Source organism: Myotis lucifugus, unplaced genomic scaffold, assembly GCF_000147115.1.
Source record: "Myotis lucifugus unplaced genomic scaffold, Myoluc2.0 scaffold_132, whole genome shotgun sequence".
Taxonomy (NCBI): Eukaryota; Metazoa; Chordata; class Mammalia; order Chiroptera; family Vespertilionidae; genus Myotis; species Myotis lucifugus.
The window spans coordinates 2,137,866-2,150,096 of record NW_005871180.1 but is presented as its reverse complement, the minus strand read 5'-3'; the positions used below and the strand labels follow the sequence as shown (position 1 = coordinate 2,150,096).

The 12,231-nt window shown below is 31.7% G+C and overlaps 1 protein-coding gene across 1 annotated transcript in view; it reads right to left on the bottom strand.

The window, feature by feature from the left end:
- DNAJC1 (DnaJ heat shock protein family (Hsp40) member C1) overlaps positions 1–8,523 on the bottom strand; it is a gene marked incomplete at its 5' end in the record, with an annotated part of 113,090 nt that extends 104,567 nt beyond the window's left edge. The window contains 3 exons of the mRNA XM_023758552.1: positions 863–1,028; positions 7,876–7,922; positions 8,404–8,523. Coding sequence (XP_023614320.1) covers positions 863–1,028; positions 7,876–7,922; positions 8,404–8,523 — 333 coding nt within the window. The remainder of the gene's footprint in view (positions 1–862; positions 1,029–7,875; positions 7,923–8,403) is intronic.
- Between the last annotated feature and the right edge of the window lie 3,708 nt (positions 8,524–12,231).

Genomic DNA, 12,231 nt, shown 5'->3' with positions numbered 1-12,231 from the left:
TGTGGAAAGAATTATAGTTACAGGTTATCATTCACATGTACTCTTCAAATGTTACCAAGAGTCTACTATGAAGGGTAAACATTATAAGGGAACATTTATGCAAATGTATGTAGGGTCCAACATGATTAAGTAAAATCATCAATCTTTAACAATAACTGTTGTCATAGTATCCAGTCCTTAAACACACATGAAGTTTAGCACTGTCAGTCATGTCTATCTCCATAGCAATCAAAGTTTTCTAAGCAGAGAAAGCATCCAACTTTTTCTTGTTCATCAACTTTAGTAATGTTACTTCAAAAAGAATGAGTAAACAGATGCTAATTCTGATAAATGTTTATTTTCAGCATATAGACATCCACAGCAGAATAAACTATGTAGTAGAATTTATTAGACTAAGAAAAATGTAATAACCTTTTAACCAACTGATCTATGAAATCATGAAATTATACTAATTTCAAGTCTTAGTTAAAAACTTTTAAAGTAAACATTGTTTATATGAGAGCCTGTGACACAAAAATTTCTAAAATCATTTTTACATGAAAAATATTTCTATCTGGAAGGTGATCATTAAGAAAACATGGCTCTAGTTTCTACCTTCTAATTTTCAGTTAGATATTGGGATCTTCACAAAATTTTATAACAAACTCAAAGTCACATTTTTAAAAAGAAGGATATTTTCTTCTTATAACCTGGGCTCTTCTTGACTTAGAAACATATCAAACACTAACTACTGAGCACAAAACTATTAAAATCAGAAGTATTTATAAAAACATTGAACTTTTCATCAGTTGAAAAATAAATGTTTGAAATTCCATATAAAATTAAGGAGGCTAGGATCTTTTGATTTATTACCAATACTTACCAGTTGTTTTTCCAGGTAGATTGACCACACCACAGCATAATGACCCACTGTGAGGATAATGAACAAAAGTAATGCCAGCTCAGCATTGCTCATTTTTCTCACCCGCCTGTAGTAGAATACAGGCTGTCGCCAATCTGGAAGTCCATTGATCAGAATATCATCATACCTACAGTAGCAAATATAACAGTTTTTTAAGGAAAGTTTGAAATAAAAAAACTTTATTTGTATCCATATTTAAAAAGAGAAAAAAGAAAATAATTTCTTCAAAATAGATAACATTTATGTAAATTACCAGCATTACAACAGCCTATAAATTGAAAACACTGTATGTAGGTCCAGTCACAGACAACCTTCAAAAGGGTACATAGTAATATACTGTGGATACCAGATCTTGTATTTTTACGAGACCCCAATGATGCGACTTCTGGAATGCCATCTAAACTAAAGGTGCCATATAGTCTATCTCTATCACAGTCTGATATAAAGTACCCACCATGAAGTCAACAACAAAAGGAAGGATCTCAACGGGAGTGGGGGGGGGGGAGGGGGGGCGAGAAATCAAGATAAGAGCTCTATTTGTTACCATGAATTATACATTAATTGAATCAAATTCAGGGTAAATTTTCTAGTCAATGCTTTTCCCCCCCACCTCTGTACTATGGTTCAAGGTTGAAATATATATATTATTTTATCAAAACTTCTTAATAATGTAAAAGCCTATAAAATGAGCCTCTTTTAATTTTGTTATTACTCACATTATGTTAGAGAGTTTAAAAAATGCCAAATTAGAGATGTGTAAACAACCTATGCTTATGTCAGATTTCTAAATAAAACTGTTTATTTGCAAACATTTAAGTGGCAATTTTCTCACTTTTGGCTTTGCTGGAAGGGGAGATCATAAATAAAAGCTTTCCTAAAAATGCATTTAAATCAGCTTTCTTTAGAATAAAACTTCAGTTAAATTTAAATATACCTGTCAGACAGTTATTGCGGCAAATGTTTTTAAGGTTAAAAATCAGGAGTAGCACTTAGGATTGTAAAACTCAAAATGGTCACAAACACTGTTCGTTCAAACACACAACCTGTTAATCTTAGTGGAACACAACTCATTAAATATTCTAATCACACTATTTCCAGAATTAAATCTTCACTGAAAGGCCTAATTTGGTGCAACACATTGACCAAAATATTTTAATTAAAAATATTCTGAGTTAGTCGCAGGCCTAATTACAGGAATAGAAATAGGGCCTATATTGTCAGGCAGGTCAGTAGCACTCAGTAGTAGGTTTTTCTCAAGTAAATTGACCGATCTAAGAATAATAGCGCAGCTGCTAAACTGCCAGTCTTGACATGTAAATCAATTTAAATGCAACAACTGCAGTAGCTACTTTTATAGTTATTAAATTGATACCTTGGAAATATGCTTAAAAAATAAAGCAGAGGACTTATTACAGGCAACTTTTTTTCTGCAGAAAAATAGTGATTATAAATTCAAAATATATTTTATTAGCAAATCTAGAAAACCTGATTTAGATCAACTTAAATTATTAGTAACAATAGACATCATAATAACTAATGTTTAGAGCAAAGGAAATTAATTAGTACTAAACTCTTAAAAGACAAATTGTGTACAAGAGTCTACAAATTAAAATGTTGTGTAGTGGCTGGACCAAAAATTTCAATATTTAAATATTCTCCTTTTTCAATATTATAGCAATTCTTGAACACGAATAGAAAAACATAATAATATGAGTTCATCAAAAGCTATCATTCCTTTCTTCAAAAATTTATATTTAAATCTATCTTTGTAAAAATGGACTCATTTTAAATTACAAATGGATTGGTAAAAAGGTTTCAAATGCTATAATGCAAGATGACAACAACTGAATGAAATCCAATGAATGTTAAGTCTTGAATTTATTCTAAATCTATAATGCACTTCAGATTTGTTGAGGGGAACAAAAGGTGACTATAAAAATCATTATTTTCAACTAACCTCTCCCATGAAATAACTTCATGTAAAAAGTGTGGTTATTAATAAAGAACACCTAAGAAAGTAGCAACCATTACCTAAGAGCATTACTAAGTATTAAATTTGATCTGTACTGAAAGAAAACACAGCAGGACTCACAGTTATGAATTTTATATCAAATATTTTATCACTACCATTGATGAAATACTACGTCTCTCTTAACAGCGACTATTTTCTATCCCACATATAAACTGTACTCAGTGTACAGCCCAATTTAAGACAGCAAAACCTCATGCACTGAACACATTTAACAGAACTGGGTATTTACTAGGCTATTTCTGCCACTCTAAACAGTCTCCAAGTATTAAGCTTAGAATCAATGCTCTATTGATTTTATTATCAATGAACATTATGGATCACACGCCTGGCCATTTTAAGGGAAGGTAGTTTCCATTATAGTCTGTTTTTTAGAATATATGCTGTTAAAAGATAAATCACTGCTTTTCTGAAATACTGAAAACAAAGATATTTTTTAAAATATACAAACACTATATTCATATGTTATTTAAGAAAAAAATGTGTTGACAACACATAACATTTAAAATATCACTATGGTATGCTTTTCTTTATTTAACACATAACACTTAAAATGTTCTATAACCCAGCTCATACAAATTGCTCTTAAGATTTTGTTAAAAGCAGATTAAGAATGTATACATGCATCAATGTGTTCTAAAAAAACCAGAAAAGTAAATCTCTATGATGAAAATATAATTAATGCAAAAAACCATATGGAACTATAAAGGCATTATCTTGGAAATTAAAACATTAATTGATCAATTCCATGCATCCAACATATGGTCTAATATACATTTACTTTGTTTGATGTTCTTGAAATGTACATGATAGACATAAAATAATGGTTACATAATCATTAGTGAGTCCCATTCTACATTCTGCAATTCTTCACATATATTTAGCCTAATATAAACATTGGAAAGCAAGTAAATCTAAAAATATTTAAATTATCAGGAGATAAAAAATTAATGTAAATTTAAAACAGCTTATTTTGAAATATAAAACAGTAACTATGAAACTAAAATAGAAAATGTGTATATTATGAAAACAAATATGTAAATAATTCTATCATTTGCCTAAAGTATGAATTTTCTATCAAACTAAATTTTTAGCTTCAAATAATAAAGTAATATCACTTACATCACATTTTGAACCTTAGAGTAAAAATCAATTGTACAAAGATCACAAACAGGAAACAAATCTAATTTAATTCACCTTACTCTCCTTTATTAAAAAAAAAAAAAAAAAATATATATATATATATATATATATACACACACACACACACACACACACACACATATATATATATATATATATATATATATATATCCAAAACCATGGTACACAGCACTTTATATATATTGTATATAATAAATGTCTTATATCTTCTAATTGAGGAAAATATTAAAATTTCTTAACCTCAGGTTAATGTTTTTTATTATTATAAATTAAAAAATTATTTTTATTGATATCAGAGAGGAAGGTAGAGGGAAAGAGAGATAGGAACATCAATGATGAGAGAGAATCATTGATCAGCTGCCTCCTACACACCCCACACTGGGAATGGAGCCCGCAACCTGGGTATGTGCCCAGATTGGGAATAAAACCGTGACCTCCTGGTTCATTGGTCGAAGCTTATCCACTAAGCCACGCCAACCGGCAGTTTAATGTTTATTTTTATTCAAACACACCTGTAATCAAATTTACAATAACTAGGTAATGGATTTGTAGAAGTTTAGCAGATTAAGGTTGAGATAACTATAGTTTTCATCATTGGATTTGTAAATAAAATATGATTTTATTTAGTAAACTAAAAAACAACACTCAACTTTTACCAATATAGTACCATAAAATAGACAAAAATATTAAAGTTGTACAACTGGGTTAGCAAAAGAATATCGGTTAAAAATTTAAAATAGACTTTAAGCAAAAGTAAATATGCTAATATTACCACAGCACATTCTAGTGTATATGTTTAATAAATGATTGGCATCTACTCAGTACTTTATTTCAGCTAATACTCAGGGCTTGTATAGAAATTTATGAACAAACAAAGCTGAGCTGTAATTTCCCCAAATAAGCAAATTACCTAAGGAGTTTAAAAAGGGCTACTATGTTAGGCTTCCTTACACTAACCAGGAACACATGTTATTTTCACACTATAGCTGATGCCTTTGAGAGAAAAAAAGTCTTATAAGTTTATTCACAATTGCATTCCTAGGTATCTACCCAAGAGAAATGAAAAACATCCGTTCACACAAAGACTTATATGTGAATATTCATGGCAGCATTGTGCATCATAGCCAAAAAGTGGAAACAAACTAAATGTCTACCAGTTGGTGAATGGATAAAGAGAAGTGGTAGATGGAATACTATTCAGCAGTAAAAAAGAAATGAACTACTGGTATATGCTACAATATGGATGTATCTCAAGAACATTATGCTAACAGAAAGAAGCTGGGTGTAAAAGACTACATAGTACACGATTTTGTTAATATGAAATGTCCAGAAAAGATAAATTTATAGATACAAAAAGATCAGTGATTGCCTAGGGTAGGGGTCAGAGTGGGAATTGCTTGCAAATGAACTAGAGGAAGTGTTTTGAGGTAATAGAAATGTTCTAAAACTGGATTGTGGTGGTTTGCACAACTCTGTAAATTCACAAAAATCACTGAATTGTATACTTCATATAAGTGACTTTTATAGTACACAAGTTATATCGAAATAAAGGCTGTTTAAAAATAAAATAAAGTTTGTTTTTTCCTTAAAAAAGTAAAAAGGTTATCCAGTTTGCTACTTTATTTATTTCACTGCCATCCCCTTTTCTACCAAAATTTAAATAATGCACCTGATTTCAGTGACACACAATTATGTAAGGAAAATAAATAGGAAAACATGTCTATGACAATTTTCCAAATCGCAAATTCCTGTAAGTTACATATTTAAAAGCATGTATTTAATGAATATTTTTATAATAAATAATTGGGATACCAAAAAAAATTTTTTTTTTACCAGTGTAAGACAATCTTCTTATTAGAAGATAAAACTTATTTTTTTTCTTCCCCCTAAAGGAATTATAAACATTAGGTAATTGTAGAGGTGATTTCTTCTATATGTTTAAATACTCATAGGTCACCTGGCCTGAGGCACAAGCTTTAGAGGAGTGATTCTTAGCTTGATTAGTTAAGACTTTTGCCTCAGGGAAAACCAGTTACCAAAGAGCTACTTGTCCCTAAAGGGGTATAAATAGTACAGTTGTGTGTATAACTGTCAGATCCATTGTTTCCATTCACACTCTAAAAGAAATGCAAAGGAAACTAATCCTAAAAAGAAAATGTTAGATGAGTCTATAAATAAGAAGTGATTTGTTCTGAAAAGAGAGAAATAATTTCAGCAATTGAAAGAAATTGTTACAAAGTTTACTAACTTTTAAGAAAACAACAAACAAAAAGCCAAAATCTGATGCCAAAGATGTAGGGAGACTAAATAAAGCTATCTTTACAGACACATTCTTCATGTGTAAAACAAAACTTGGGGCTCACTGAGAGAAACCAACTAGAAAATATGCGCAGAATGACCAACACTTCTTTCAACATACTTCTAGGACTCTTTCAACACTATGGATTATCTCAAACCAGAGGAATGCTGGCTATGGTGTCTGGACCAATGCCAGCCCTTGTTATAAAGCAAAGAGCACTTCAAGAGAATATCTTGAATCCTTGCTTTGCAATCTGACAAAGTGAGGTATTCAAATTAAAGAGTTAGGATGAGGACCAAGAGTGATAGCTAACATTTTAGGATATAGAATAATTCCAGACAATATATTTGAAGAAAGATTCAGAATGCCACAAAGCATCATTCTGGGGGTTTATCTTTAAGATATATTAATACCCATATTAGCTGGCCTTAGCCTAAAATCTAAAATACCTACTTTTTTCTTTAAAGGTACTCTTTTAGTGTAGAACAGCATTTTCTAACTGCAGATTGTGGCCCACTAGTGACTCATGAAATCAATTTAGTGGATGACAACCAGCATTGTTTTAAAAAGAAAAATGACTAGTCTAGCCTAACCTAAAATAGAAAATATCAGTCTGCTTTACACATACAAAAAGTGTTTTGTGAAATTTTTGTTTCACTGTGTCTGTCTGTCTGACCTGAGGCATGATGCAAATGTATTTCTTACTGTGGGTTTGACTGAAAACACGTTGAAGCCCATTGCAATACTGTCTACATTCCACACATTCTGAAGTAGAGAAGAGGAGCCTCTCTGCAGTCTCTCTTAAATCACTGGCACTACGAACTGCTGTACAAACATATTACTACTCTCCGAAGGGGGCACAGAGACGTCTCCAAGTGAGGGGTTGCCTCCACTAACTAACCCTAAATGCAGAATCACTGGAGCAGAGGAAGGGAAGGGAAGGGGACAAAAGAAATGAGAAAGAAGCAAATATTTTTCTTTCATTCCTATCTTCTACATACTCATATAAGTTTGTTCTCTCACCCAAAAATTGGGTTTATTATTTTGTGAGTGAGGAAACATCGAGATGGTAATAACTTGAATATCACTTAACAGTCAAATTCCAAAACATTTAAGGAATAGGAAAGAACCAAAAGGACCACCAGGCACAGATGAGAGCTATTACTGACATATAAAAAATGAGTGGACATTTGTCTGAAGTCAAGTGGTATTTGTATTTCCCAGGGCCTAGACACTTGTTAAACATCTTACCTAATGAAGCCACAACTTGCTAATATTCGGACTCATGATCCTGAAGAATACAAGTATTGAATCAACCTAGCGAAAATTTTCATATTAAGTAACTCTAAATATCCATTTTAAAAACATTGCATACTTTGGAAAAATAAAATACTAACTTATAATAAATAAACTGCTTAATGAGACAATTTTTCCCTGTATAAACTGAGACATCATAATTCAAAAACAGAAATGAATACTCACCTCTGCCTTCGTTCATCATCCTTTAAAACTTCATAAATGGCCACCAACTAAAATAGAAGCATTACTTTAAAATAAAAATACTCTCAACTATAAGAAATCACTTAAGAAGGTGAATACGCCATAATGCACATGCAGAAAACCCTATGTGCTCATAAGTAAAATGAACAGGTAAGACCTTAATTATAGGTAACATTTTTTGTTTTTAGTAGAACCTTCAAAGGTTAACAATGCTTGATACCAAAATAAATCTTTGTGAAAGGTGCAAAAGTAATAATTATCTTAACATGTGCTTTTTAAAAGCAAAAGCTGTAATTTAGACAAGAAAATTATGACACTCCAAGAATTCAGAGATTCTAAAATAAAAAATGCTGGTGAAAACATATTTTATAAAAATTGAGTAAACATACATACATTATATTTCTAAACAACATCCTCATTTTCAAATGGAATTATTCTACATATAAGTTACTATTCCTACCATAAACCTTAATAAATTTGTCACAAAACATAATAGCATATTTCACTTACTTGTCTAAACTGAGTTTCTGCATTTTCATCTTTATTCTTGTCTGGATGCAAAGTTAATGAAAGCTTACGATATGCTTTTCTAATGTCTGCAGATGAAGCATCCTGGAGGTGGTGGGGGGAGGTGAAAAACACACAAAGCAAACTTTGTCAGAAAAAGAAATTCCCAGAACCTTGTTAAGATCTGAGAAGACAGCCAACCAAGTGCAGGACCCCAGGCAATGTAATCTGAGCAATCAGTCAGGCTATGCAACTGGCCTGTCCCACATGACTGAACAATTATTCAATCTAATTTGGCTCTCATCTTAACTTTTCATTACCATACAGTCACTTAAAGAAGACAGTATTTGGCAAAACTTTTCAAACACTTGCCTTCCTAAAATTAACCAATAAATCTTTTTCAGTAATTAAGAGATCAAAAAGAAACAAATTAAAAATTAATACATCTGTGTGCCTTCAAAGGTCTTTATTTGAGAATCTTAAAGCCAGTTTCTGAATTGAAGGTCTACTATCTGTGGTTTCTTCATTGTTATTTATATTGAATTTGCCATCAAAAAACAACCTATGGAATCTCCATTCATGTCAGAAGTATGCCTATTTGAGGGCAGTTAAATATGCATTTATCCAAAATAATTATAATTAAAAGTGTTATGTATATTGCACTTAACACTTTTGTTTTTAGTACTTTAAGGGGTGTTTTTAATGGTATCCAGTTTCTAGAATCTGGTTTGCAGAAATAAATTTGCCTACTATTTATGTATTACTAATATAGTTTAAATATATTTGAAAGGTCATGATAGTTCAGTAAGAGTACTTTGGATTAAGTGGATGTTAAAATTACATTTTATGTAATCTTGTGTGCACAGGTAAGCTCAGAGAACATCACATGGCAATTACAAAATACAATAACAAACAATAATAAAGTAAAATAACAAAGAACACTGTCAAGTTGGGATTAAAATTTTATTTCCACTAAGTTTAAAAGTTATCCCAATGACTAACATGTTCAGAGTGGGACAAATGATAATAAAGTTGCTTATTAAATTTTATCTCATTTTATAGCTGAATATTTGTCCAATTAATTCCTAAAACTACTAAAAAAGTTCAAATGACTGAAAAACTAAACCAAAACAAGAATCTGTATACCTAGGACTAAATAGCTGTTAAAAGAGAGTTGAAAAGAGGCAAAGAAAGACAATAATTAGTCTGTTAAGCTTTTCTTTATAAACCATTGCCAATATTCTGGAATTTATTGCTACGGACTATCAATCGACTTAAAATTTCAACTGAAGTGTGAATATTTCTGTAACTTGTAGAGGGCTGAGGAGCTATAAAATTAGCACCAAGTAAGTTTTGTGGATAGTATGGTTATAATTTTCACTCTAATTTGTTAAATGGAATTTATGTATTCCCTATACCTAAATAATAGGTGACACAGTGTAGAAAAGGATGATTATTTATTGAAAATTGGTGATAGAATTTTGTTGAGCAAAGAGGTTGTGTCAAATAAATAATAATTTGGGACTTTAATTTTAGATTGTATTAAATTGTGACTACATCACACTGAGAAATTCCTAAAGTGTAGATTTCTTATAAAGTAAGACTTTTTATATATTTTCTTGTGCTACAAAATTAGTACATGCTTATTTTGGAGCATCTATGAGTTATTTAAAAATAAAAATGACTAATAGTCACTTACGGCAGTTCCCTTCTCCCAGTCTTGGCATGCTGAACCCAATCCTCCAACCTTTTCTTCCCACAATATGTACCCTAAATGTAAATGTGACCAGATGGCTCTATTCTAAGCCCTTCAATAACTCCCAAGTGCCTTCATCATTGTCTTTTCCAATAATTTAGCTTTATCTCCCACTACCTTGGCCCATCCTCCTAGTCACCCAGATCATTACATTAGGTGACCGTTCTTCTAATGTGTAATGATGTGTGGTTTTGCACCCAGCTGTAGATACAGTTTTCTCCTGACTAAGGAACGAGCCTTTCAGCTACACACCAATATTGCCTGCCTATTTTCCTCTTAAAAATTTGCCTTGTAGGGTTATTTCACCCATAAGCTCCACTTCTCAGTAGACAGAACTAAAAACCTCAGAGTTTTTCTTACAAAGACATGCTCTAAACAAGCAGTACCTCAAACTAGCTTATGTATTTAATTTTAGTTAATTACTTAGTGACTATTAACTTATTTTATCTTTTTAACAAAGCTATGACATTAGGATAGTTGTTACCAGGCCCATTTTACTGGTGAGGTGAGGCAGAGAGAGGTTAAAGTAATTTGCTTAAGTTCACACTGCTGGTAAATAGACAAAAATAGAATTAAACCCCAGAAAATGTTGCATCATATTCAGAGCTCTGTTGGCTCTTTGGGTTCAGTTAGTAGATCTGGGCTGTGTCACTTCACAAGGGGCGACAACTTTGGGAAGGCAATGAGAACAACATTTTTTTTAAAAAAAATACAGTAAATACATAAACCAGTAACATAGTCATTTATTATCATTATCAAGTACTCCCTATGGTACACAATTATATGTGCTCTACTTTTATACCACCAGCAGAGCAGTAGGCTTGTTTACACCAGCATCACCACAAATATGTGAGTAATGCATTGTGCTATGATGTTAGGACAACTATGACAACACTAGACGATAGGAATTTTTCAGCTCCATTATAATCTTATGGGATTGCTGTTATATATGCAGTTCATCATGGACCAAAATGTCATTATATGGTACATAACTATATACACAGTATACTTGACATATCAAGTTCATGAGTTTTTCTGATACTGTGTTTCCCATTAATTCATCTATTTTTAAGTAGTAGTCAACAAGTAATTCTGGAGTTCACAAATATTAGAAACAAATACTGTAGAGATTTTTTTTTAATAAAAAAAGGTATTCATTAGGTAAGAGAACAACATTCTTATTGATCTGATAAACTATATGGAAAACATGCACATAACTACATTGTGAATACAGTCAATTGCATTTTTAAGGGTAAAGACCCTAATATGTTAGGTTTTCTAATACATTTTATATCATATTTCTACTAGAGAACTGAATGCTAGAACATACATCTCCTATACAGATCTTTTATCTCTCTGGCCTGCAGAGAAATAATTTTGAAAGGGTTATGGGTGGATTAGCCATCTTTGACACAGTAGACATCAGGAGATCTACTGGGTTCAATTACCAGAATTCCTTTCCTTCTAAATTGGATAAGGTTTTTTGGAAAGTTGGACATGAATTATGTTAATACTTGGATGACCTCTGTAAAGAAAAGACAAATAGTCATTCTTAAAAAAACAAACACAAAAAACAAAAAACAAAACACCACAAAAAACAAACAATAAAACAACTGTGAAAGGAATATGTTTGTCAAAATTGTAACAATGCAATGGGACAACAGCTAAAATGGAAGGGTAGGAAACTCCAAGGGTCTGTCCCTGCACAGAAACAACAAATAATCTGGCAAAAACTGTCCAAATTAATCTTATCTGCACTCTGAAAATCAGTCAAAAGGTTTACAGCAATCAAGCAAGCACTTGATCAAGAAAAAGGCAGTTGATTATCAGGTAAGGTCTTGAAGATGCCAATCTAGATTCTTGGTGTGGGTTCCCAGTGCTGGAGGAATCAAAGCAGACTTTGTTCTCAAAATTTGTGTTCGTTTGTTTGGCCTGTCACTGACTCCCTGACAAATTGTGTAAAAGGCTACCCATATTTTATCAAATATAGAACTCTTCCAGGGCAAAGAGGCAACCATCCAGGACATTTGTCAAAAACATTTAAGGGCAAATTTGTTAGCTGGTGCCAATCAGGG